This window comes from Drechmeria coniospora, chromosome 03, assembly GCF_001625195.1.
Source record: "Drechmeria coniospora strain ARSEF 6962 chromosome 03, whole genome shotgun sequence".
In the NCBI taxonomy this organism is placed as follows: domain Eukaryota; kingdom Fungi; phylum Ascomycota; class Sordariomycetes; order Hypocreales; family Ophiocordycipitaceae; genus Drechmeria; species Drechmeria coniospora.
Window position 1 is genome coordinate 8,441,577 of NC_054391.1, and position 27,023 is coordinate 8,468,599.

Below are 27,023 nucleotides of genomic sequence, written 5' to 3' on the forward strand. Positions count from 1 at the left end.
AGGAAGGACTAACCAAGTCAGGACACACAAAGACTGTTGTCCATCACCGCCAAACCGACCAACATGGAAGCATCGGTAGGTGCTTGTAGGTGCACTTGTAGTTCATTCACTCGCGAGGACATGACATCGAGAGACGCGGTCAAGTTCCGCGCAAGGTATATACAAGTGCCACATCAAGTCAATCGGAACATCCTCGCACCTCGAATCGACGACGAGCCGGCGTGTTTTATCTAGTGCAATGGCGTCTCGGACTCGCTGGTCAAGACTCTCTCCAACGCGTCGCGCAGCTCAAACTCTTCCATCACCGCACCGAAACTGTCATGGTTGGCCCGTGTCAGTGGGATACCCATCAAGGAATAATGAAAAGGACAAACTGAACGATGGACGGAGCCTACCCGTAGCAGCGGACCTTTTTGCTCAGATCGTCGGCGAGCCTTCGCAAGTGCCCTGGTGTGAGGTCGACAAATCGCGGGTGGTTCATCAGTATCCCCCAAGCCATGACGGGGGTGATCTCGCCGGCCAGATCCAACCTCTTGCTGAGGTTGAGCAAGGTGGCAAGGCCTGCCTTGCTGAGCTCCCATGTCCCCTGGCACGGAATGACGCCGTCGCCATGGTCGTGCGTGTGGGTGCTCCCAAAGGGCGTGTCTGCTGTCAGGTGGGCGAAGGATGTAGGAGGGCAGGACGCCATCAACGCATGGCCGCAGCAGTCTCCCTGTGCGTCGGTTGCACTCTCAAGCAGATATGGCATGTGCGCCATGCAGGGTTTTTCAAGTCTACATCATCCGTCGAGAAAGCCCCAATCGTTAGCACAGTCGATCTTGCAGCACCTTGCCTTGCGGATGTCCACGTCGTTTAGACGCGGGACCCAACCCCCCTTCTCACGCGGACAGGGTGGAGTGTGAATCCCTTGAGGAGGAGGAGTCATCGTACGTTAGGACAAAATCAATGCCTGCTTGCTCGAGGTCGACATCTCCTTTGCCGTTCGACCCCGTCATGCCGGGCGTTCGGCCCACCGTCGGTGGCGGTGGCAGATGGCCACCATGGTTCGCCGAGGAGATGGAGGGCGCAGTCGACTGCGTAGGCGACAACGTCGGGTAGGATGGCCCGGGCTCCGTGCTGCTGCCGGGACTCGTCGTTGACAATGGGCCGCGGTCAAGGGCGGCATCGTTGCTGCTCGTCGTGAAGTCTTGGAGGTCGCCTCGAGATGCTCGTATCCCGTGTCGCGCCAACGTCTCCTTGAGCTCTCTGTTTTCTTGGGCGCATCTTTCCTTCTCTTGGAAAAGAAGCGTGTACAGCTCCTTCAGCCGAAGGACCTCGTCTTCCAGCGCCTGCACGTAGAGCTCCTTCCTTTCTCTATGGGTCCTGCGTGCGCGTCGCGATCATGGTGAGTGGCGGCGTGCCGGCCAGGCTGGCAAAGGGAAGGAGGCATACCGCTGAGCCTGGCGGTTAAGTTCCTGCTTCCTGGTCAGGGCAGGCCTGCTGTCGGGCTTTGGACCGCGTCGCTTCGGTGTCATTCCATCTGGATGAGCGGAGGTAAGAACCCGCCAGGGTGCGAGGAGCATTTGCATCGTCAAGCTCACCGCGGTTGGCACGCCTGTCCGCGAGCGACTTGAAGAAGCCAACGTTCAGTGAGGAGAGGGAACGCTTCCCCTCGGTGCCCGACTTGGCACTTCCGTGGGAGCCCCGTGGATCGGACGAGAACGCCGGCGACATGACGGACTGAGCAAGAAAGGGGAGCAGGGAAGGATGGAGCAGGACAGATGGCGGTGCCTACAGACGGCCTTTCGGGACGTGCTCGATGTGATGACGGGGCGGCAGCTCGTACGGCAAGCCGACCAGGGCCAAGTGCCCTCGGGGCGGTCTCCACCGGGAGTCGGGGTGCAAGGCAGTCACGGAAGGGGCAACGATGTCCGAATACCTGGTAGTCACAAAATGATCCGAGTTGACGCCGTGAAGCGGGTGCCAGAACGAGCTCGGGATGCGCGGACGGACAACCTCGAGAGGGGAGGGTGGATGAGGGGAGAGCCAAGATGGAACAGCGGCGAGCAAGACAAGAGCTGATAGGTATATGGAGTCTGGGCAAGGCAAGAGTGACCTACCCGGAAGGACGGTTTCAATTCGCACGCAGCACTGTGGATTCTGCCTGGTGTCCTACGGGGAAACGAGGAAGGCAACTGCCGCTTTGTAGCCCAGTTAGGGAGGTCTGAAGCTGTGGTCACCTTTGTGAACTGAACCTCCTGCTCGCAACCAGCTTCCCAGGTACCCCTACCGGTGTAGGTACCAATAGCAGGTGCATTTCAAAATACCGGCTGCCAGTGGCATGGCGAGAATGGTTGGCCAGCGAAATTACAGTTTGAAAGGTGAGCGCCTACTGCAGGTCGCTGGTGCTAGGCCGGCAGCCAGGCACACCTACCCCCAATCCATTGCATTGCAATGGTGTGTGCCCTTGTAATTCCACCTGAGGAGCCTTGCGGTATGTATCAGGCATGTGTGTGCTACCCTGGTCGTGGTGTATCCGATGACGCAAATCGCATAGATATGGCGTTTCAAGGCATGGTTGTGGCGAGAGCAACACGCGTTTGGTCGGCTTACCGTCGTGACGGTGATGGCTTGTACGAGTACTTCGTGTTTTGATCCATATCCATGTACGGAGTACGCTTGCAAAAAGCAGTGACAATGCATGACGGGCAGTACCCTTTACGATAGATTAAACGTACCTAGGTACCCAAGTACTACCTACAGGACAAGTAATACTTGATAGTATGCCTGCTCGTATGAGCGAATGCACATCATTAAATCCCGACTGCCAGTCTTCGTTGTAGCTCATTGCTTGCCTCCCTGTGCGCGTCGACCCCACTCGACTCCAGGGTGTTAGCGCTGCCATTATGAACATTTCTTCCAGCCGACTTGCTCTTTCTAGTAGGTATAAACCTAAGGCAGGCTCGCCAGAGAGGCACTCTCTACCGGTTCCTACCAGTTACTATCGGTAGCCATCTCTCCAGGGCACTGGACCTGCTGAGAGAGTCCAAAGTAAGAAGAAGACTGACCAGTGTGGACAATGCGGACAGGGAACCCCTCCCCGGAGTGTGGCCCACGGCTCTACGACGAATAATACTGCCGTACTCCGTACATGCAGACGTACATACAAGTGCTATTCAGGTACAAGCGTGTACGGGTGTGCACGGCTTGGCGAGAAAAATGCACGCAAGAATACTGCTATTCTTACGCTATTACCTGTTACCTACCTGTTTGGGTGCCTACAAGCTCTACTAGATGTTCTGCCCTTTGTGCGAGTTTTCAGGCAAGGTGTATCATGCACACGTCGTAGTAGTACAGAATTCGTGCCGCTACCTACTAACGTATTCGTGCTTGTATTGGGTGCACACTGTACGCCGTACAGGGCTGGGAGATGCTGGATAGTACGTAAGTATGTGCACTGGAAGTTGGTATTACTGTGCGGAGTTCAGTACCAGGCATTATTAAATAATTTAATACTAGTAGATATGTACCTCAGTAGTGGCAGTGAGTGGCCTGTACGATCGTACCGAACCGCTGTGGGGCGATCTTGCCTTTGAGTGCTGCACGCACATGTACATGTGCACCGAAATGGACTAGAAGAGGAATGCGAACTTGAAAGTAATACAGTACTGCACGGAGTACTGTACTGTACGGAGTAACAGTGTAAACGTATTACAACGACAATTCCATGCGCGGCACTCCATCCTTCGCACTCCGCACAGGTACGTCCTTGTTATGACGATGAACAAGCACGGACCACGGCACATACAACCTGAGTTAGTACACTTACTGTATTAGTAGTGCTAACGTACACCTACTGTACTTACTTACTCCGTACCTAGTAGGTAGGTACGGAGCAACCGTGTACAATTACACCAGGAGGGCTCCGTACTCTGTATGGAGTCCAGTGAATGTGTTGCACTGGCAGCAAGTACGTCCATTGCCTAGTACTGTTCACCTTCATCATGAACGAGTACTCGATAAACGACAATGATAATACCCACCAAGAATCTAGGGGCAGCTAGGTACAGGTTAGTCTTCACCCGAGCCCGGGAGTAGTTCCCTGGAGACACCAGCGACCCTTGCTACCATCTTCCAACTCCCCTCCTCTCGTCACGCTCCGTGTGCGGCTCTGCCCTGACTCATCTGTTCGATATTTCCTCCAAGTCGGCCCAGAGGGTTTCCCTCCGAACCGAGTCCCGAGACAATCGCGGAGAAGTCTCAGACGCAAATCCTTCTTCTCCAACCCAACTAATGCTTGGGGTGGACGACTTTGTCATGGAACGGATCTAAATTGGTCGCTCATTGTTGTGCTGCTGTTTCATCCTCAAAGCTCGCCTCCCATTGAATAGGGGGCAGCCGAACGGATGTGGTTTGCATCATGCATGGGTGTGGCGGGACCGGGGGACCAGCCCTTTCCCAAGCAACCGTCCCCAACTGTTGCTGCGAGACGAATTGACTGCACATTGAGCAAGACGCTCTTGACGAAACTGAGCCTTTTCGGTGTCAGCCATGACGGTGGGATATCCTCATCGAAACGCGTCGCCGTCCACCAGCTTCACGAGCATGGCCATGGTGATTTTTCTCCCGCAACAAACACGCATGCGACGGCTGGTGTCATTGTCAAGCGGCAGAGGTGTCCCATTTCTACAATCGATTCGCACAGCGTTCTGGACCGACCGATCAACACTGCAGGCGGGTACGCGTTCGTACACCAGCGGAGCACACGACTGCTGTGAGCGTGCACTCTTTGTACGAGGATTGCTGGCAAACGCCTTCAGGGAGGTCCGCACAGTTGATGCACGGCACAAATACAGTACAAGTCCACGTACCTAGACAGTAAACCCACGGGGTACGAGCAATCGTTCCCTCGTGGGTACGGAGAGCCCGCACAGTGGTACTCCGATCAGCGGATGTGGAGAGGAGCCAATCAAGTGGATCCCAGCTCCCTGTCCTTGGTGGGGAAACAATGAGACACAAGCTCGCAGGTCACTGGACGCTGGGCACGGAGTGTGTCCTGGGCTGCTCGGCGGCAATGAGATTGGCCAAGGCGGTACGCTGTGATTGGCTGCTAGCGGACCACCCCCGCAATATGCCGCCAACCGAGTGGCTCCATTCGCACTCTCGACTGTCTCTCTCCAACTCGAACAACTAATCTGAACGACTCCTGCTGCCAGTGCCCCGAACGCATGGTTTACGTTTTTCCTCCGTACTGCGCATACGTTTGACCTCGTCCTTCGAATGGAGTAATGATCACGACGACTACCTTGGTTGGCTCACTGACTCACCCGGGCACCTCTCTAGGCCCCTGCCAGGAACGGCGCTGCACGAGCTTCGACTGACATTCTTCCCCGAGGCCACCTGACGGTGCACTCTCTTGGTCCCTCCGCCCCCCGGCACTTGGCTCATCGCCCACTCCGTGAGCAGGTTGCCAGCCTAGGTCCTCTCCTCCCAATCGAGACGCCCCGTTCGCCAGCATCCCCGAAGGCCTTCGAGCAGCCGGCTCCTCGCCGTGGCTGCTTTGACCCGTTCCCCGAACTCCTCCCTGTGCAGCGGCGGGTGGCACCCGGTAGTCGACAATCCATCATCACCAGCGGCGCCGCGCCCTGGCCGACTCGAATCCTGTCCCTCACCCTAGGCGAGAAAAGAGGCGAATGCACGCTGGCGATCAATACCGAGTCATGCATTCGATTCCTGCGGCTCTGTAGCTCTCGCTTTGCTGCGAGACCTTGGGTCCTGCTGGGCACGCAAGCCGTCACATTCATACCCAGAACGCCCAACAACATACCCACACTCCATTCCCCGTTCCCGTCCGAGCCAGCAGCCGTGGACCGGTGGCCTTTGCCGTTTGGACACCGGCTCCTAGACCGCTGCCATGGACACGCCGCCCGGGCCTGCCACGTTGCCGGCCGTGTCCTCGCTGAGGGCCCAGCAGTCCAACCCCATGGAGAGGACCATCAGTCAGGACATTCGAGAAGAGCGAGAGGAGCTCCGCGAGGCCGTGGAGCAGACCCAAAACACCATCGTCGACCTCAACCTGGATGGGACGATCAAATGGGTCAGCCCGTCGTGGACCGATGTCGTCGGCACGCCCTTTGAGAGCGTCAGCGGGATCCCAATATCGGATTTGATCGTCAGCGAAAACAAGACCGCCTTCTCCGACGTGGTCGAGTTGATGAAGCGAGATGATTCTCGGAGCTACCGAATCAGCTTCGCCATCCACCTAGGGCCGCTGTCCATGCTGCAACCGATCGACTGCGCTTGCAACGCCCCCGACTCGGGACCGCAAATCGCCAACCTCGAGGCGCAGGGGATCATCGTCTACGACAGTGTCTCCAGCGAGGAAAGCCACGTGAGCCCCCATCCCAACCCCACTACCCCCCTCCGTGCGTCCCTCGACGCAGCCGTGCTGACGACGTACCCAAAGACGATGTGGATGATCCGTCCGTGGGTGCCTCCGCAAGAGGTCAAGATCGACTTGCCCGGGGTCATCGTCGACTCCCTCGGCTCGGGTGCCGAGGTCCTCGCCAGCTATCTCACCCAGCTGGCCGAGTCCGACGGCCGCGACGCGGAACCTCGGGACCCGCCCCCGCCCGTGCTCTGCCGCATATGCGAGCGTCAGATCCCTCCGTGGTGGTTCGAGAAGCACACCGACTTGTGTCTGCAGGAGCATCGCGCCGAGATGGATGTCCAGATGGCCCAGGAGAACTTGACCGAGCACCGCCACGCCATCGTCAAGGTGCTCGACGCCTTGGAGGCGCGCAAGAGCCGCTCCACGTCTGGCGAGCAGAGCGCCGGGCCCATGGCCGAGTACAAGGGCATGCCCATCGGACCGCCTCCGTCGACGCAGTCGTCCCCGGGGACTTCCCTGGCCCGTCCGCGGGATGGGACCGGCGGCTTCGGCCACTCCAGGGGTCGCTCGTTCGCGATCCGAAGGCCGCAAGCGCGCATCGTGGAGCTTCTCATGGACCTCTGCGACACTGCCATCGAAATCAGCGGCCCCGCGATCAAGGAGAGCACGTCGCAGCAGAACGACGGAGAGATTCGCACGCAGTCCCCGCAGTCCGAGTCGAGAATATCGCAGGTCCTGCAGTGGCACTCGCCGAGCTCCAACACCCTCGAGCAAGAGCAGGGCCTCTCCCTGCTCTGCGCCGACACCGAGAGGGCCGCCAGAGCCAAGGTGGATGCGGTGTTCCGCCATCGGCGCATCATCGAATACGCGGAACGAATCCGTATCGAGCTCGCCATGCTGGTGCAGGACTGCATCGAGGAGGCCCTGAGAAAGGCCGCTCGGGTCGCGGCCGGTCAGCTCAGCGACTCGTCCGAGGAGGAGGGCGACGTCGGCCAGGAGGACGTTCGCGAAGAATACCAGGACGTCACGGACGACGGCGAAGAGGTCGAAGGACCGCGCGGTCGTGCCGAGGACGACTTTGCGAGGCGGTCGACCAACAACCCGTCGGCGCTGGCCACGGCCCTTCGCCAGATCAACATCTCGGCGAGCCCCAGCCGATCCAGGTCCCGCCCGACGTCCTTTCTCGCCTCGACCAGATCCAGCAGCCCGAGGGAATGCCCGACGCCGCGCTCGCACGCCGAAGGCGGGTCGGGGGCCCATTTTCCGCCCCGAGAGGCACGCAGAGGGTCCTCTTTGTTCTACGAGGCGGAGGTGGGCGACAGCGGAGAGAGCCTGCGGTCGTCCTCCGTCGCCTCTCGCGGCGCACAGCGGACGGAATCTCCCATCTCGGAATTCGGCGACCTCAGGCGTGCGGCGAGTGCGAGACGGCACAACCGTCGAAGCCTCGTCATTCCCGGGGCCACGTCCCCTCGCCGTCAGGAATCGCCGTCCCGCGCCATGCAGCCGTCGTCGCCGCTGCGGATCAAACCAAGGATGCTCCCCTTCTCGCAGGAGGGGTTGGCGTCCCCCGAGGGCTCGCCCATGTTCACGAGCAGCGAGTTCAGCTCCCCCGTGTCCCACCCGACCAGGCATCACCGGAGGCAGTCCTCGGCCGCCATATCGGATCTGATGGGCCTGCGAGGGCCGCCGTCCCCGCGGCTGGGCATGTCGCAGCCGCCTCCCCAGCAGCCACGACCGGCGCAGCCGTCGATCAAGGATTTCGAAATCATCAAGCCCATCAGCAAGGGGGCCTTTGGCAGCGTCTACCTGTCCAAGAAGAAATCCACGGGCGAGTACTTCGCCATCAAGGTTTTGAAAAAGGCCGACATGGTGGCCAAGAACCAAGTCGGAAACGTCAAGGCGGAGCGGGCCATCATGATGTGGCAGGGGCAGAGCGAGTTCGTCGCCAAGCTCTACTGGACATTCTCGAGCAAGGACTACCTCTACCTCGTCATGGAGTACCTGAACGGCGGCGACTGCGCCTCGCTCATCAAGATCCTGGGCGGGCTCACGGAGGACTGGGCGAAGAAGTACCTCGGCGAGGTCGTGCTGGGCGTCGAGCACCTGCACGAGCGAGACATCATTCACCGCGACCTCAAGCCCGACAACCTGTTGATCGACCAGAAAGGCCACCTCAAGCTCACCGACTTTGGCCTGTCCCGAATGGGCCTGGTGGGCCGCCAAAAGCGTGCTCTGAACAGCGACGCGGCGGATACGACGCCGGACCTGCTGAGGCAAGGCCCGTTCGCCCGTTCCACGTCCATGGCTTCGTCTCGATCTGCCTCGCTTGATCTGCACGGCCACGTGCACTCGCCGAGCACGACGCCGCAGATGACGCCGGACATTGGCAGTACGGGCCACCCGTCCTACTTCAGCCTAGCCTGCGTGCCTCCGGAGCCTCGTCGGGTGTCCAGCAGCCATCGAAGCGACAGCGGTGGGAGCGAGGCCATGACGCACATGCTCTCTTCGATGACGCTGAACGACACCGATCCTGGCGCTCAGCCTCCCAGGGCGAGGATGGCCCCGGACGACGACGCGCCGGCCCAGGGGTCGCCCGACATTCCGGCGATGAACATGAACAGGCTCAGCCTCGACACCCACGCGCGCAATCCGCTACCGGCGTCCAAGATGATGCCGCCGCCCATGGCGCTCTTCGATCCCCTCGACGCCAATCGTCGCTTCGTCGGCACGCCCGACTACCTCGCGCCGGAGACCATCAAGGGAGACAAGCAGGACGAGACGAGCGATTGGTGGTCGGTGGGTTGCATCATGTTCGAGTTCCTGTACGGAATCCCCCCCTTTCACGCGAGCGAAGCCGAGAAGGTTTTCGAGAACATCCTGGCGCGCAATATTCAATGGCCCGACGAGTCCGCGTGCGAGCCGGTGTCCGACGAAGCCAAGGATATCATCAACAAGCTCCTCTGCATTGATCCCAAGCAGCGGCTCGGTGCCAACCAGGACGAGAAGTTTGCCTCGGGCGGCATGGAGATTCGCAGCCAGGCCTGGTTCAAGGACATCAACTGGGACACCTTGGTCGAGGACGAGGCCCAGTTCGTACCCCAGCCTGAAAACCTGGAAGACACCGAATACTTCGATGCGCGAGGCGCCGTCCTCCAATCTTTCGCCGAGGAGTTGGAGGACCAGCCATCGCCGCAGTCGTCTGCCGCGGGTTCTGATTACCCGGATCGACCGCACGACGCGCTGTCGCGGGTGAGAGCTCAGGCCAACTCCGCCAGTCGCAAGTTGATGCCCCTTCACATCCCGCCACACGTGCGAGACCCGAAGCTGAGGAGACTCAGCGAGCCTGTTGCGACGGATGACTTTGGGGCCTTCACCTTCAAGAACCTGCCGGTTCTGGAGAAGGCGAACAAGGATGTCATACAGAAGCTGAGGGCCGACGCCTTGGCCGCGCAGAACAAGCAGCCCTCCGTCAGTCCCGTCACGGCGGGCAGCGCGACGTCTCCCGGCGCGTCCCTCGATGCCAGCCCTGTGCTGTCCACGCACGTGCACAGGACCATCTCCAACGCCAAGGCGGGCAACCGGCCGCAGTCTCCGTCGGGTTTTAGCCACTCCAACTCGTCGCCGAGTCGGGCCTCGCAGCCTTCGTCGCCGTTGCTCGTCTCCTTCGTCGCCGGGCAAGGAGCGGATGGGCGAAGGAAGGCCTCGAGCAACTCGTCCAGCCTGTCGTATCAGTCGACGACCTTGCAGCCTGCCGCGGCGCTCGATGTCCTGAAGGCGGTGCCGACCCTCCACAAGGCCGCCACGTCGATTTCCGTGTCGCCCATCAAGGGCCGTGGAGCGGCGGCCATGCCCCTGGCGCTGTCGCCTCAGAAGCTGGCCGCCGCGCCGCAAGTCGGTGGCGCACTGTCGACGGGGCGCTCGAGATCCTTGACGGTTGGCTCGCAGGAGTCGAACCCGTCGACGTCAGATGCTTTGCATCGTCACCGTAGCCGAAGAAGTCAAATATTCGACATGTCTCCGTCCTCGTCCGACAACGAGGGCGACAAGCACAACGCCCTGCTACGGGTGCAGCGACGCCGGCAGAGCTCGAGGCGGCTTTCGCAAATCGCATTCGACGACGGTCCTACGTTTAGGCCGCTGGACGTTTTGATCTGCGAGGACCATCCCGTTTCGAGGATGGTGATGGAAAAGCTGTTGGAAAAGCTGCGGTGCCGCACCATCTCGGTGGCCAACGGCTCCGAGGCCATACGCTACTCGATGAGCGAGATCAAGTTTGACGCCATCTTCTTGGAGTACAAGCTGCCGCAAATCAACGGGGCAGACGTCGCGCGCATGATTCGCGAGACGAAGAACACCAACACCCACACGCCGATGGTGGCCATCACGGCATACTTGAAGGAGTTGCAGGGGCCCCATCACTTTGACTCTCTGATCGAGAAGCCCATCAGCTCGTCCAAGCTGACGGAGGTGCTGCGCACCCTTTGCCAGTGGAGACCAGATTCGCCATTTCGGGCCTCCTCCGGCCCGCTGCCGCATCCCAGCATCCCCATCGGCCTTCGAAAGGTGCCTCCGCGAGCAGACGACAGCCCTACATCCGGCATCTCGGCCTTTGCGGGTCGTCAAGGATCAGGCGCCGTTTCGAGCCGAGAGGATTCCATCGGCTCGAGCGTCTTTGGAGACTCGGAACCCAGCACCATGGACGGGGTTTCCGTGGCCATCAGCCGCAAGGGGACCGGCGAATGGGACGAAACCGGGCTGGGGATCAACGAAGCGGACATCTTGACGGGCGCAGGACCGTCGTCCAAGGGGGGCCCATCCTTCGTAGCGCAGCACTCTTCGCCGGGGCGGATGGAAGCCCCCCCGCGGCCGGCGGAGAAGGGGAAGCCGCCGATGGAGGGCGCGGAGAAGCAGGCGACGACGGGAACGGAGGCTGGCGATGACAAGGGTGACGAGGGCGACGCGACGTCGGATGTGCCAACCCGTCGGAATAGCAAGCCCCTGCATGGCAAAGCGGCGTTGCCAAGCTCCAAGCTAGGGATTGAGATGATGCGAGCCGACAGCCACGACAGCGTGACGATGAGCTCGGAGACGACATCGGAGGCCGTGACGCAAGTCGCGACGAGTCCGTTGCAAGAAGCTGCAGCGCCCTTGTCGGAACCAGTCGACGACAACGCAATGGGCCCGCCTTTCAACGGCGGTACGTTTGAAGTCGGCGCGACGGGGAAGACGGAAGCGTCGGACACTCCGCGTCAGCATGGCGACACATGATGAACGGTGGCCTTGAACCACCCGAATAGGCCGACAGATGGATGACGAGCCGACGCCAATGCCCGCAAAGGGCGTGGTTTTTCTTCCCATAACATGATTTGGCCTCCCCCCCCCCCCCCCCCCCAAGAAACAGGGGGGGATTTCCCTGGTTTGGGATTCTTGACCTATTACTGTACGAAGAAATCAAATCGGCCGTAGCGAGGCGTTTATTGGGATCTTGAAGACGCGCTGAGGAACCGCTACATTGCTCGAAGGAGAAGCGCGGCGTCGGTTTGGCGGTAAGAACAACGATACGTGCGGCCATGTGTTCCAAGGTCACGACCACGACCATTCTGTTGCCACTCCGACAGTCATGCGAGCACAAAGGAGCTTTCCATTCAGCATTCACGACCTGCCATTTTTCAAAGTCGAAAGGGTGGATCTGATGGTCCTCTCGTCCTTGCTCTGGCGATGTAGACTTATTTCAAAGCTGTCACTTATTAGGTTATTGAGCATGAAGGCGAACGTAGTGAATGTGCATCCAATTCGTTGACGATTTGCAGAGATGATGATTACAGCCGAGGGTACACTGCACTGTGCGAAGGCTGCATCGTGTACCAGCGCGATAATGTTATGTGCTCGAATGTGCATGCACTCCTATCGCTGCCTGGCTGCTCCATACGTTTCGAAATGCGATTGAAAAGGAATAATCGGATGGGGCAATGGCCAGAGTCAGCATCCAGATACCAGAGTTGTAGGTTTGTGCAGATAAGGCGTATGCGTATGCAAGGAGACCATGCCGGCATGATGTTGCACTCCAGCAGGGTGGCGAGGAGAATTCTGTAGCACTCGTACGAGGGAGGATAGGCGTAGATACCTGGGGCCGTGTTCATCGAGCACTGGCAATCGGCCTGCTCTATTTTGGTCAACAGTAAAACACTCAATTACGTTTGTTTATTGGACGTGGATATCCTGGACAAACGGCATTCGTATTATCATCCCTGCATGGTACTTGACAGCCTCTCGCACCCTCTCCGACACCGCATTGACTGCGACAATGCATGATGCAGCAGGCGCCCGCTTCGGTATGAAGCAAACAGTGTGACGATAATGTATTGCAGAGTAGACAAATTAGAGGCAGGCGAGTGTACATGTACTAGTATTCGAATGAGTGCGTACATCTACTTCATTCTACGGGGATTATCGTCAGTACGGAGTATTGTACGAGGATATCGGGCCAGGGGGCCGTGGGATTCCCCACAGTAAGCGTACTCTGTCCTCGTGCTCCCGTTCTCGAACATGCACTCCAAGAGCTCGCATGCTCGGGTATTCTGACTGTACAGTGGCAACGAAGTCCGCCGCAGCGGAACGAATGGCTCTCGCTTCCTCGTGGGCGAGGTGGACGGCGGTGAGCGGTGAGCGGTGAATGGTGAGAGACGAGTCACGACGAGAATGCTTCCTCGGTTGTATGGGGATTATTCATATAAATGTACATGCTCGTATAAGAAGTTCTTTTCATTCGAGTATGGCACATTATTCTCTGTAGAATGCGTCTCACACAAGGCCAGTGTCCTCGTAGGGTATTACGGCAATGGCATTAAGTATTAATACTTGCAAGTACACCTACTTGGGTGTATTTCTGCTCTCGTTGCCAAAGTACTTGCGATATGTTCTTGAGAGATCAATGTCTTGCCACTACTCCGTACCGTTGATCGCTATATTTGGCTAGAAGTAATACCAAGTGGGCACGTTGCTTTGCGCGCTTGCACGTGTACTGTTATCGATTCATCTTACTGGAAGGCGTTGTGAACTACTCCGTACCGCAGAATACATGCGCGAGTAAGTGCATAACATATTATTACAGCAAATACATGCACTGCACTGGTTGCTTGTGTGAGGGGATGGGTTGTATCTGCATAGTACACTTGCTCAAGTACGGTACATGTAGCCCTACAGTACGTGTAGTTGTATAAGCACTCAAGTACTGTAATTGTATGAATGGAGCACAAAGTACACCGTACTGTACAGTACGTACTTCATGATTGGTAGGTCGTATCCATATGTACGTGCATAGTTGTACTGTACAGTAGTTGTAGATATACAGTACTTACAAAAAGGTGTCCTGCAAGCACCCAATGTTGCACAAGTGCATGATAACGCGTATTCAAACTTGCTGCCCTCGTAAAAGTGCGTACCGAAGTACATGTACTTAAGCACTGTATGACACGTACTTACGCGCAAGTAAGTACACGTGCACATCCAGTAACCTTCCTAGTTGTACGGGGTATTATTGTGGGTGTACTCTGTACGCGAGAGTACTTTATTGCATGTTGGCAGGAGTGCGGTCGAGCCTGCTGTCAGGCGGCCCGACTGTGGGAAGGAAGAAGGCACGCGACTGACTTCCCCTTCGGCGACAACGTGCATACAAGGCGAATGACCGGGGGTACGTGCCGCGAACCTGTCGTCCCTACCTGCCGTATTGGCAAAAGGCTTGGCTAGATCGCCCCCAGGGATCCGATGTGCCGCGCCACCCGAAAGTGTACGTACTACAAGTACTCCGTGTTACAACTACATCAACTGATACCTTCGCCTCATACCGCTGCACCGACCTACATGTACACTGTACACGTACTGCAAACCCATTCACCTACTTGTTCATGTACTTCTACTTCTACTTGTGCTCGCTTCCTTATGTACCGAGTATTCCGTGCAACGGCTCGCACCCAGTTAAAAAAGGATGATGTTCTGTGTCTGCATCTGAGTTCTCAGGCAGGGCGTCTCGTCCACGACAAACAGAACAAAATTCTTCCTTGGTTGCGACCACCACCAGCACCGCCACCGTTACCTGGGAAGACATCGCCACCTCACTCACCTTCTCGGTCGTGCACACCTCGGTCATGGCGAACGTTACTCCGTACTGGACGGTTCGTTACCGGCTCTGAAGGAACTTAAAGAGCGGGCCCGCTTGGTAAAAGGTGACATCGGCCTCTGCCGTCATCGAGCAAGTCAAGGCAAGCCACGCCAATGCCATGTCAGGTCAAGCAGTGGTTCCGCAAAAAAAAATCAAGCCAGCACGGTAATAGCGAGGAGAAAGAACCCGGGGCACCGTCACTAGCCAGAGAATCGAACACGTTCTTGACGGTGGCCTCTGACTGGCCAATGCGCCCCCCGGTCGTTGCTCGATCCTTCCCGCAGTTGTCGCTTCCCCGATCAACTCTAGAAGCTTAGAAAGCTTGAAGAAATTTGACTCCTCCCACCTTAATGCGCACTCAAGCGTTGTATTAACACGCCCACACTGCACACTTACAGTACAACGTACAGTACTTACATGTACAGTACTTACGTGTAGAAGTACTTACTTGCAACTACACAGTTGCAGTTGCAAGAGCAGGCACACTTACATTAATGCCAGTACAGTACATGTACGCCGGACAATAATACTCGTTCATGTACGAATACATGACGAATTGTCATTCCCCGTCCGCCGCTCCCTCCCATGCATCTTGTACTCACAAGTACTGCACATGTATGTACTCGCATTTACGAGTACATGTACATGTACATGCACTTACAGTAACATTCCATGCTTCCTCGGAACTTCTGGTAACGAGGTCGTATCCGATATTCGCTTCTCGTGCTGATATGATTCTCTCCACTTCTGCTCTCTGCTGCCTCTAGTATTATTCCCTTCTCTCCGTCTCTCCCTCTCCCTCTCCCGCTTCCGCCTTCTCTTCCTCGTCCTCATCTCCGTCTTCATCCTGTTCCTCCCTGTTCCCCTCGTACGCAGCCTTTGCCTCTTGCGTGCCTCCGACCAAGCCGCAGGCGCCGTGAGGTGATCGATCCTGTCGACGACGAATATTCTCGAACCTCGACGTCAACCCGGCCTACGTCCGTCTCCGTCCTGCCCATCGGTTCGCCCGCTTCGACATTCGGCCAGCCCACATGACGACCCGTGATTCCACCTCCTCGGACAGTGATGTCCATCACCACCACCACCATCACCACTCCAGATCAATCCCTGGTGAGATTCCGATACCCCACGGCCCCCCTGGCGACCATGACAGCGACGACTACTTCGTTGCCGGTGTAACCCCCGATGAACGCCGAATCTTCAGCCATGTCACTCGCCCTGACGATTCCTACACCCCTGACGGCATCTACTGGGCCGATCTGCCATGGGCCAAGCGTGTCGGCTTCGTCTCCAAGGTCGACCGCGAGGCCGCCGCTGAGGAGATCAGGACCATCGGCTCCATGGTGAAGAAGGATCCCCTCTCGCCCCTCTCCTGGTATTTTCGCCATGCCGTCATTCCCGGCGCCGGCCTTGGTCTCGAGGGCTATGTCCTCTTCTCCATCGGCAACCTCGAACCGCTCTTCAAGCAGGTCTGGCCCGAGTGCTGGGACACGAACGAGGTCTGCAGCCAGAACTGGATCGCCAGCGTGACCTATCTCGAGATCATCGGCATCATGGTTGGCCAGCTGTTCGTTGGCGTACGCACCCACCCAGACCCTCGCCGGAAGCCTCCTTCATCGCTAACTTGACCCAGGTCATCGGCGACTGGGTCGGCCGTCGCTGGGGTCTCATCCAAGACGCCGTCATCATGTTGATTGGCCTCCTGATGCTTACCGCCAGCTGGGGTCTAACCATGGAAGGTTGGGTCATCTGCTACGCGTGGTCCCTCTTCTTTTACAGTGCGTCCCGAGAGCCTCCCCTCGGACGGCCGGCAGATCACGGCTGACTCTTCTCTCACTTCTCCAGGTCTCGGCGTCGGTGGCGAGTACCCCATCACCGCCACGTCATCCCTCGAGAGCGCCGTCACCGCCGGCAGGCTGTCCACCAAGGAGGACCGCCTGCACCGTGGCCGCCGCGTCACCACCGCCTTCCTCATGCAAGGCTGGGGCCAGTTTGTGAACCAGGTTCTTCTCATCGTTCTCCTCGTCATCTTCAACGGCGGCAGCGGCTCGCCCCCCTACAGCAGCTCGGCGGCGCAGTACGCCTTTCGCCTCTCCTTTGCCTTCCCCGCCATCGGCACCGCATGGCTTGCCTACTACAGAACCTGGAGGATGCCCCAGGCCTCGAAGCAGCTTTCCGAGGCGAAGAGCAAATCCAACGTGACCGGCTACGACCTTACCGCCCTCCGCTACTGCTTCACCCACTTTGGCGGTCGTCTCATCGCCACGGCCGGCACCTGGTTCTGCAACGACGTCTTCTTCTACGGCAACAAGCTCTTCCAGGGCCAGTTCATCAAGGTCATCTCGAGCAACCCTCACTCTCTCATGACCACCTGGACCTGGAACCTTGTCAACATCACCGTTTCCCTCGCCGGGTACTATCTCGCCTCGCTCCTCATCGACAACAAGCTGTACGGCCGCAAGATGATGCAGCAGGTTGGCTTCTTCATGTGCTTCCTGATGTTTGTCATCCCGGCCTTCAACTATGAATACTATACGAGCCCCGCCGGAATCCATGCCTTCCAGGCCATGTACTTCATCTCCTCCTTCTTCAACCAGTTCGGACCCAACTCGGTCACCTTCCTCATCGCCGGTGAAGTTTTCCCCACGCCCATCCGCGCCACCGCTCATGGCTTCTCTGCCTGCCTGGGCAAGGCCGGCGCCCTGCTCGCCTCTGTGCTCTACAACTACATCGACAACCAGACCAAGTTTTACGTTGTCCCCTGGTTCGGCCTCGCCGGCATGCTCCTCACCTGGCTCTTCCTCCCCGACACCACCGGCCTCGACCTCAAGGAGCAGGAGCGTCGCTGGAATTACATTCGTCAGGGCAAAACCGACGAGTATCACGGCGTTGCTGTCAACCCTGCCCACCTGAGCGTGTGGGAACGTATGTGCGGCATTGGCAAGACGTACGACCCGGAGCTGGACTGGAAAGCCAAGATTGAGGACATGCGTGCCGAGTGGGAAAATGTGCAGGCTGCGCGCGGCCCGAAGGAGACGGAGGGTGAGGACCACGGCATGCCCGACGATGGTGAGTTTTCGCAGGATATTCACAACTACTTCAAGCGGTCAAGCCCTCAGAAAATGCGCTCCGACGGCGTGTTGAGTGAGAAGATTGCCGTGGACGAGATCGTGAGTTCCAAGTAAAAAAGTTTAAATCACTTGGGGGATATGGCCTGGGCTGTTGTGCACCGAGTGTGTTGGGCATTTTCATGAAGATTGGTTTTGTTTTGACTGCAACGGCGTTTATCGGGCATGCGCAGAGGGTAGCATTTAGGGTAAATACGATTTTCTTTCATCATCCTTCAACCAGTGGGTGGCTTTGTGCGTACAGGTTCGCCTTGCAATGATTCTCGAGAGGTGGCGGCCCCCCCTTACACGGTAAAGCATTCACTTCGGCGGAGGGTTCGTTGCTGGCAAGAAGAACGTCAATTTGCCCAAATCCCCTTCGGGTCTTCATCCTATGATTGCCAAAGAGAAACCGTTGCTGTGGCGGCCGTGACAGGTGGCATAATAACGCTCAGCACACACTCGTCCAGGTGCTCGTAAAATTCTTGAGCCGCGGCGAATGGCACCCGGCAAATGGAGCATTGCGCTTCTTGGCTTGTCTCTTCCAAGCCGCACCCCTCATGGTTTTGTTCCTTGTTGGCGGCCTCCGGTAGCAGGTTGGCCAACCTGCCGAAACCGCGGCTGTTTGGCGGCATCAGCTCCACATTGTGAGAGTTGGCGAGATGCCGCTCGAAGACGTCGGCGCGCATGAATTCCTTCTCACAAGGATTTCCAGGGCCAGGACAAAATGGGCACACCATGGTGCCGCGGTAGTGCGTGAGGGCATGGCGGTTCTTGACGTACTTGCGTGCGAAGCCCTTTGTGTGATATCGGCACGAGGCGATCGGGCATTTCTCTGGACGCACCTCTTTGTGCGTGACCAAGTGTGAGGCAAGGTCCTTGACGATGCGGTCGCAGTCAGGATGCGGGCATTTGCTGCAGTTTACCGTGGCAGATCCCTGGCCATGCTGGCCACCAGCCGTGCAACGCCAGGCATCCCTCGGGGGGGTAATGCCTCTGGCCCCTGGGAAGGACTGCATGCGCAGTTGGAGCAGGGCTGGCTATCGTAACACTGAGGAGGAGTGGGGGGGGGGGGGGGGGCACGGCCAGCGTGCGGATGGCAAAGAAGGGGACAACGTGCACTGCTCATCCTGTACTTGTGCCGTGTGTAGCGATACAGCGGACGCATTGTCCTTTGCTTCCATGTTTGTTCTGCAATAGCTGCAGGTCGTCGATGGATTCAAGCCGAATCTGGACTGGTTTCGGCTTCTCCATTGGCCGTAGGTGGGTGTCCACGTCCCAGTCTCCGGAGAACCCCTTGTCCTCCAACGCTGAACACCAAAATGATGTGCCGCCGATGCAGAATCTTCACTTTTGCTTGGTTGGGAAGAAAGTCGTAGGGGAGGCAGGGTGACACGGGCCAAGACTGCTGCCATGGTTGGCATGCCGGTTGCATACCAGCTTCAACCTGCCACGACGGCGGCTTCGAGCTGGACATAGGAGGTGAGCCCGCGATGAAGACATCAGGGTCTCGCTTTGGAAGCGACGTGTGCACCTGCGCATGGTCGTCTCGTTGCTTCTCGGCTGGGAAGCCATATATGTAGTGAATGCAGCAGAGGTCCCAACCCTTGTACCGAGATTCATGATGAGGGGTGTGGCAACGTGCTCGGCGTCGAATGACGCCATGCAAGGCGTGGTCGTAATGTCGAGCATGGTGGTCAAGCCAAGTGGCGAATCCTGCCGGGGCGTCTGCTGAGTATTGACGCAAAGGTTCCAGGGGATCCAGCTCTGCATATGATGCCATGATCAGCGATCCTTCGTTACTTTGATTTGCCCCGAATGATGTGACACGGATTACATGGGAAAGGCATCAGCCCTACCATGCCCCAGACACATCCACTCGAGGCACTCGCAAACATCCTGGCGAGAACGAAATTCTTCTATCTGGAGCTTGGCTGGAGGACTCGGCGAGACGCCTACATCCGGTGTGAAGACAGGCCTTGTTTCGACGTAAGCGCAGGGTCGTCGAAATGTAGGAAGGGCTGGCTTGGGCGTTGGGGCCACAAGAGAGAAGAGGACATACCCTGACGATCGACAAGCTGCTGAAGAACACTCTGCTTGTAGCGTAGCATTTCAAGCTCCTGGGTAGCGTCAATTTCTGTTGGACGGCCATCGAAGCGTCAAACGTCGTGTGAATATCGGCTTGTTGACGAAGCAGCTGACGGACAGCGTGGTCGAGGTCACGCAGAGAGTCCGGTACGGAGGCTGACATAGTGCAGGCGAGTCCGGAGTCATTCTCATAGATGAAGCCAGCGATGACATCTGCAATGCACAAAGGTTGCACCCCTGCTGCTGTTGCTGCCGTTGCGCCACCTTCTCCTCGATACTCACGTGGCCCAGATCTTTCCAAAGTCCGTTGTGCTGCAGACTCAAGTGACTTTTGTAGTCACGGCCTGGCGTCGTTTCCTCATGTGTTGCTTTCGTCTATTTCTCTCATTCCGCCTTTAACTCTGCTTGCATTCTATTTGCCAGCCTCTTCCCTTCTCTCGTGTTCGCTCCCACTCGTCGTCGTCGTCGTCGTCGTCGTCGTCGGCGTGAATGCCTGCGTCAAGGCGTCGAAGGTGCTTGCTGCGAGTAACGATTGCTCGCATATCTATCTCTTCGCTATTTTCGGTCACGTTGATTCATGCTGAGCAACGGTAACGCAGTAAAAAATGAGTGTTTGCGTTGGGTGTGCACGATTACGTTGGTTGGGATAGGGATTAAACCAGCGCTGGGTGGGTTGGGATGCCCCTGCCCCTGCACTGCACCTGCACCTGCCTGCGATATCGACCGTCAGCTCGTTCAGTGGCCGAAACGACAGAGGGAACGCTTACTAATATTAGCACTAATGTGCTGCGAAAATTCCGTGATACTCCCTCCTTGTGAGCAGGTGGGTGGGTGCGTATGCGAGTAGGTCAAGTCGCTCCGCACGTACGCACTTTGTTTTCGCATGCATGCTCGATGCCCAGGCGGGTACTCTGTACGTTCCCTGACCAATTACCGTTACAAATAATAACCAAGTATAGGACCAACCGCTGCTAGCAAGAACGAAAGTGGTAGGTACGGAGGTTGTGCCTTGGTTCCTCTGCGGCGCAGCAAGGATGGGGTTGGGGAATCATCCGGGACGTTTCAGGCTGTACTGTATTCGCCCCCGTGTCCACGTACGACAGACTGCAAGGCCTGGGGGGTATAGACCATGCAGGTAGTACGGAGTGTGTAGAGATGTGCCCTCACGTCAGTGCCGAAGTCTTGCCTCATGCTTCCTTCCATCTGTGGTTGAGGATACCTTGCACGATATAAATGCATGCACGATGTATATCCCGCACGCGCTCACACTTTGGTCATCTGAGCAGCACTGCCCGGAGAGCCAGTCAGCCGTCAGGTACGATCAGGTACGAGTGAATATTCATGAGGTGCTCACTGCAGCAGTGTCCACTTCACATGGCAGTCAATGGCCGCACCTAAAGTCGAAGTGCCAGCAGCCTATTTCGCTTCGAAAGAGGTCTGGTAAGGACAGGTGTCATCAAGGAACCGGGAAACCTCAAGCACCGTTCACTCCTCGCACACGGCGGTGAATACCACAGGCCTGACGACGACGACGACGACGACGACGACGACGGCGGCGGCGGCGGCGGCGGCACACTGAAACCTGGGCAGATGCTGCTAGTTTATACATGTGGACTCCGCCCTTGCTATGAATGACGTACCCTGGTCGGTGCATGGCGGGACACATTGCACAGCACCGGCCAGCCACGAGCAAGTGTCACCAGACATATGCCGTGGGCATACGTGGGCATCAGTGCCAAGTGTGCAGAGTAGTTCTGCGGTGGTCGTGGTGATGCTGTGAAACCGGCCACGCTTGTTTGGCGTTCTGCGGGCCAAATCCTCCGCAAATGCCAAGCGCAGCAGCAGTTGCACCGGCACTCGCAGAATGATCACAACGTCCTCGATCAGAAATAGTGCCCGCCTGTCCCTGAAAGTGTTCATATTGAAATGGCCGTTAGGTGCCCAACTACGATGACTTGCTCGTCCCATCTTGTCCACGAGGGGCCCGCTGGTTCCGGCAGCCTGCTCTGGCTACCATCAACGCTCCCGGGAATACAGCATCAAGCGCCACCCTCGGCCCCCCTCGGACACTTGCCTACACGCCACGTCCTTGTACTCGTCCGCACCGCACCGAGAACGAAGGCGTTTGCGCAGATGCCTTCCGCTCGCGCTGCCGGTTGAGGCGTGTGGACGCCGGTGCCCGTTTTTCGTGCAACGCTTCCGCTTCGGTTCGCTCTTGGACCGAGACGCCATCCGTTGGGCACGCCTCCCTCCCCCTTCTCTCTGCTTGCTCCTCGTTTGATCAGTCGCGCCTGGCCCACGTCTTTTCCCGCAAGGGCATCTCCTTGCCCGACGCCTCGCGGCTGCCATCCGCCTCGGCCTTGTACGCCCAGTACTCGCTGAGCCGGTCCTCGGCGTAGGTGGCGTAGTCGAAGGCGATGTGCGAGATGGTGGCCTGGATGAGAGACCAGATGCCCCAAAGGAAGCCCGGCACGCCACGGAACTCATCGACCTCATGCATGAGCTTGCGCGTCTCCTCCTCCTCGTCCATCGTCTCGCCCGACAACTTGGCGTACGACTTGATGTACTCCCTGACAAAGGCCAACCGCTGCGACCTCGTCGGCACGGCGGAATGGTCGCAGTCGTAGCCCGCCCACTCGGCAAAATGATTGGCCAGATCGAAGGCGACAGGCGATGGCGTACCGTACTCGTAGTCGATGAAGCTCACCGTTGGCGCGTCGCCCGCGGCACGGTGTATGATGACGTTGGCGCTGAGCAGGTCGCAGTGGGCAAAAACGAGCTGCATGAATCCGTCATTTCGTCAGCACAGGTTTCGACGGCGCAGGGAAAGCGGATGGACGTCTCGACGCGGCGCGTACCCCGTTTTTGCCAAGGCCGGGGCGTTGGCTCAGTTTCGGCACGAGCTCCTCGAACTCCCGTTGCAGACTCTCTCGTCTCTGCCGTTGCGGCTCCGTGTCCGTGGGCAGGGCTAGGATCCACTTCTGCATCGTCGTCCAAAGGTTGGGGAACGGCTTTCCGGGCGCGGCGTTGACGACCTTGGTCCTGTCGTCGCGAGCGACGTTGCCGGAGCCGTTGGCGGCCCGGTCCGGCTTGACGGGCCCGTCGGACAGGCAAGGGACGGTGGCGTGCCACTGCGCCAACCGCCTGGCGATGGCGGCCAGCATCTCCGGGTCGGCGAGATCTTTGGGTTGGGCGACGGCGCCGGGTATGAAGCGGTACATCATGCCGTTGGCGAAGCGAGCGAGCAGCTCGGGTGCCAGCTTGTACCGCATCAGGAGCTCATGGTTGGCCGCCTCGCGCTCGCGGTCGATGAGCACGTCGGTGCCGTTGCCGTAGGCGCGGAGGAGGATGGCCTCGCGGTCGATTTCCGCCTTGGACAGGCCCGGGCGGCGGTTGACGGCCTTGAGCAGCGTGTTGGTGATGCCGTCGGTGAAGCGGACAAAGTCGAGGTAGGCTTCGTCGGCGGCCCATTGGGGCATGAGAGCGAGGAGAAGCTTGAGGGCCGACCGCCTCGAGTCGGTGTTGTCGTACGTCAGCGGGATGAAGCGTACGTGGCCATGTTCGTCGCCTGCGATGGCGGCGGCGGGCGACATGGCGGCGACTGGCGGATCGGTTGGACAACGCGTGTTGTTGGGGCACGTTTGACGACGGACGGGGGCGGAGTCTGCGAGTTTAGGGGGCCCTCATTTGCAGGTAAATCATGGACCGTGGTGCTTCCGATGCAAACACACAAACGTCTCGACCCCAATCGGTTTCGACTCTGCCAGTAGCCACTCCGACGGGATTGTCTGAGGATGCCGAGGTCAACAAGGCGAAGAGGACGGAGACGATGGTGGGTGGGAAGGCCGGGAAGGGCTGCACACGACTTCCTGCCAACCTCACCTAGCACGAGTCCCCTGCTTGGGGTGGTGCAGGCGGTTCAGCAGCGCTAATCTCTCGACGTGCGCGTATGCGGTTAGTGCGTGCGATGCGAGGGATATGATTGTGTGCCTGGTTACTAGTTGCGGAGTAGGTGGTGTAAAGTACAGCACCGTGGTGCATGCACTGAACACAGCAAGTACATGTACACCAAGTTGTACAAGTAAGCGTACAGTATGCCACGTATTTGCATGTAAAGAGTACGGAGGACGGCCCCTTGGTTACTCAAAATATGTACATGTACTTGTGGGCGTGTATGATTCGCGTGGCGTTTGACGTACCCGTACCTCCAAATTAGAGTATATGGATTGGAGCAAGTACATGTACTTCTCTGGATGGGAATGTGGGTCGGGAACTTGGGGGCTTTGTTGTACCTGTACGAGCACATGCGCGTTCAATGCCAGCGACCGATGAGCATGTGAATGGACGGGATGGATGTGAAACCGCGCTGGCACGACCAACGGACAACCTCGCGTAGGCGTACCAGTGATATGGAGAGATTGACCAGTACAGCAGGCGCCTAGAATGCAGGACAGGTATACGGAGTAATACGGAGTGCTGAGCGCAGTACGGAGTACGAATATATCCCTGTATAAGTACGGAGTATGGAATGCACGCAACCAGTACGGAGTACGAAGTAAGTACTTACAACTACAGTACGAACTAATACTTACTCCGAAGTTGTGTACTTGTTCCTACACCTCGGCAAGCACAGTACTCCGTACTTGGGTGTACTCAAGTGCCCAAGTATACGGAGTACTTGCACCGCTATTACTGTGCATCGGCTTACTCCGCAATTAATTACTTGTATTACTTGCTTACTTACTTACATTGGCTTCGTGGCTCACATCGTCGTCCCCGCAGCATTATCAGACCGCTTCGCACTCCGGATACGTCTCGTTGACCTAGAAGTATTGTGTCTCGGAGGAGAGCGGAGCCTGCCGTTTGCTGTTCATTGATGCCTGTCGCAGGTCTGTCTGGCTTGCACGCGAATTGGAAGACGGCCTTACGCCCCTTGCGTTTCCAGCACAGTCGACCGCCACAGGACATGGCTGACTGCCTCAGGCCACTGTCGAATGCAAGTTGTTGCATGTTCTTGACCAGCTTGCCCAACAACTCACTGGCCGCTTGCACTTTGCCCACCGACGACGTGTTCTCCTCGCGAGAACGCTGGGCACCAAGGACAACGCGCTGCTCGATTCGCCCCCTTCCCGGAGAGTTCTGATCGGGCCCCTGCGAGCGGTCGCAAGACCTTTCCCGGATCTCGACGACGAAAATCGACGAGGACCCCATGGTGGCCGATGTTCCGATGTTCCTGGAGAACTCGGCACGCTCGAAGGGAGAGGAGGAGCACTGACGGACTGCAATCCCTTCACTCGATCGGCCTGCGGGGTACCCCAGAGCGATACGCCGCCGAGGTCTGTCTTCTCACCGTGATGTCACATAGCTCGCATGGTCCGGAGTGGCGTTTGAACGTTGCGAACGGAAACGGGAGTGCGGGACCATGTCCATCCACCTGGGTCCCTTTATTTTCAGCGTGGCCATGCATGTCGAGCCTGCATCATCCGGAATGGCGATTGATTGGTATTAATTACCGACTCGTACGAAGTACAAGTACAACTCCAAGTACAAAGTACATGGAGCAAACACGGCGGTAAGAGTGCAGAGAGAATGATGACGATGCGTTCAGCATCAACAGCCAACAGTGTACCTTGGGCGTTCACATGCACCGTCTCCGCATCCTCGAGCCGGCTGGTAAATGCCTGCTCTTGCCGAAAATCGAGCTGGGGCTACTCTCTCCAAACATCACCAAGTTGGCTACTGGTACGAGGCCTACTATTCCTGTCGCCATTTTCCCCCGGCGTTGTCTATTCTTGTTCTGCACGCGCTTGCGGCCTGTCAACCGTACCGTACGAGCTTTCGCGTTGCACCGAAGCACCTGTCCTGAGCGATACTTGCTCGATGGATGCAGGCCTCCTCCTAGCGAGTGGAGTAGCTCGACCTGGCAGCTACAGTACACCTACTTACCTACTTACAGCGGAGTCCAATTCGTCGTTACAGGGAACCCAGCTAGTACTACTCCGTATATCCGCAGTAGATGCTGGCAGAAAACTTGCTACGAACCCGATATTCCCTGCCGCCCTCGTCGTCGCTACTTGCCCCCGCGGAAAGTGCTCGCTGGATTTCAACCACCACCTCGCCGTAGCACGCCAAGGCCCAGTCGCGGATGAGCAGCGGCTGCTGCTCGTTGCTGGCATCGAGAATTCATCCATCCATATGCACCCTTGATGTGTTGACGTTCGCCCGCAAGGCCTGTGGCCTCCCGTCTCCGTACCCTGGACCGCATCCCCGCAGGTAACGAACGACGTGGCCATGTCGTGCGATATCAACAATCAAAACTTTCTCGCCGTCGCCCTCGTCATCAACCGTTCCCGCGACGGTCCGGCCTTTGTTTTCCACTATCCTCCCCATGTGCAGCCCATTGTCGCCTCGCCGGGACCCGCCGACGCTGCCGAGGCCGTCGACGGCGAGGACTTGCTCCTGGAACGCCTGTCTGTCAACTCCAGCCGGGACGCCGGCCTCGTCCAAACCCCCAACACCCATCCTCATCACGACGAGCACATCACAACGGAGTCGGGATCCAAGATTTTCCCTTGGGAGCGCGTCGCCGGATTTCCCGTTCGTGATCTGGCCGGCATCCTGACGCCGGCCCGGGCCTATCACAAGAAGCTCTTCCGCCTGTCCCTGGACCCTCTCCTCTGTATATCTTATCCCGTCCATGTTCCCGACAATGGCAAGTGGAAGAGGACCAAGAGGGTCGACAGGATCGACAGGGTCGAGAGGTCGCAGAACTCGGCCTCGAAGCTGGCCGATGACAGCATTGCCCCTCACGAAACGGACCAGGCACCGCCAGCCGTCGTCGTCGCCAAGCCGGTCGAGTCCTCGGCCGCAAAGGACAAGGAGGTGAAGAGGGAGGACCCGGAAGAGGAGAAGCGTAGCTCCATGACCATGTTCAACCTCGTCTTCATCCTCAACCCGAAGAAGCACGAGGCAAGGGAGCTCGTCGGCTTCGTCTACAGCAACATTGTCAAAAAGGTCAACAAGGCGTACAAGTACAGCCAGCAGCACAGCGACTTTGTGTGGAAGGAGTCGAAACGCATTCTCGCCGCCAAAGAAAAGGCTCGCGAAGACAGTAAGCGGCTCCTCCGCGACGGCCCCGACTTGCTGCTAATGATTCGGCGTGGCAGAGAAGAGCATGAACGCGCTGTGGAAGGAGCTCCTCCAGACGTCGTCCCTGGCCGCCTCCTTGCACGAAATCTACGAGGCCGTTTTGCAGAACAAGATTGCCACGCTCCACCTTGATACGGCCGCCGGCATCCTG

The 27,023-nt window shown here is 58.0% G+C and overlaps 7 protein-coding genes across 7 annotated transcripts; 3 read left to right on the top strand and 4 right to left on the bottom strand.

Annotated features, from left to right (window-relative positions):
- Positions 1–230: 230 nt before the first annotated feature.
- Positions 231–1,713, bottom strand: DCS_07939 (bZIP-type transcription factor; the record flags this gene model as incomplete). Its single annotated transcript, XM_040805222.1, has 5 exons — positions 231–315; positions 396–773; positions 931–1,362; positions 1,432–1,519; positions 1,581–1,713. 5 exons carry the CDS (start codon positions 1,711–1,713, stop codon positions 231–233), a joined length of 1,116 nt encoding a protein of 371 aa, XP_040655326.1.
- Positions 1,714–5,893: 4,180 nt separating this feature from the next.
- DCS_07940 (Serine/threonine-protein kinase domain protein) lies at positions 5,894–11,638 on the top strand (the record flags this gene model as incomplete). The annotated part of the gene is made up of 1 exon (XM_040805223.1): positions 5,894–11,638. The coding sequence occupies one exon, from the start codon at positions 5,894–5,896 to the stop codon at positions 11,636–11,638; it is 5,745 nt and encodes a 1,914-aa protein (XP_040655327.1).
- A 3,921-nt stretch (positions 11,639–15,559) lies between these two features.
- DCS_07941 (putative MFS transporter) lies at positions 15,560–17,713 on the top strand (the record flags this gene model as incomplete). Its single annotated transcript, XM_040805224.1, has 3 exons — positions 15,560–16,105; positions 16,162–16,306; positions 16,374–17,713. 3 exons carry the CDS (start codon positions 15,560–15,562, stop codon positions 17,711–17,713), a joined length of 2,031 nt encoding a protein of 676 aa, XP_040655328.1.
- A 314-nt stretch (positions 17,714–18,027) lies between these two features.
- On the bottom strand, positions 18,028–19,886 carry DCS_07942 (zinc finger protein; the record flags this gene model as incomplete). Its single annotated transcript, XM_040805225.1, has 4 exons — positions 18,028–18,638; positions 19,073–19,198; positions 19,249–19,402; positions 19,698–19,886. The coding sequence occupies 4 exons, from the start codon at positions 19,884–19,886 to the stop codon at positions 18,028–18,030; spliced, it is 1,080 nt and encodes a 359-aa protein (XP_040655329.1).
- Positions 19,887–22,004: 2,118 nt separating this feature from the next.
- DCS_07943 (Protein kinase-like domain protein) lies at positions 22,005–23,316 on the bottom strand (the record flags this gene model as incomplete). The annotated part of the gene is made up of 2 exons (XM_040805226.1): positions 22,005–22,502; positions 22,582–23,316. 2 exons carry the CDS (start codon positions 23,314–23,316, stop codon positions 22,005–22,007), a joined length of 1,233 nt encoding a protein of 410 aa, XP_040655330.1.
- A 1,147-nt stretch (positions 23,317–24,463) lies between these two features.
- On the bottom strand, positions 24,464–24,934 carry DCS_07944 (uncharacterized protein; the record flags this gene model as incomplete). Its single annotated transcript, XM_040805227.1, has 1 exon — positions 24,464–24,934. One exon carries the CDS (start codon positions 24,932–24,934, stop codon positions 24,464–24,466), a length of 471 nt encoding a protein of 156 aa, XP_040655331.1.
- A 1,080-nt stretch (positions 24,935–26,014) lies between these two features.
- On the top strand, positions 26,015–27,004 carry DCS_07945 (uncharacterized protein; the record flags this gene model as incomplete). The annotated part of the gene is made up of 1 exon (XM_040805228.1): positions 26,015–27,004. One exon carries the CDS (start codon positions 26,015–26,017, stop codon positions 27,002–27,004), a length of 990 nt encoding a protein of 329 aa, XP_040655332.1.
- Positions 27,005–27,023: the final 19 nt, after the last annotated feature.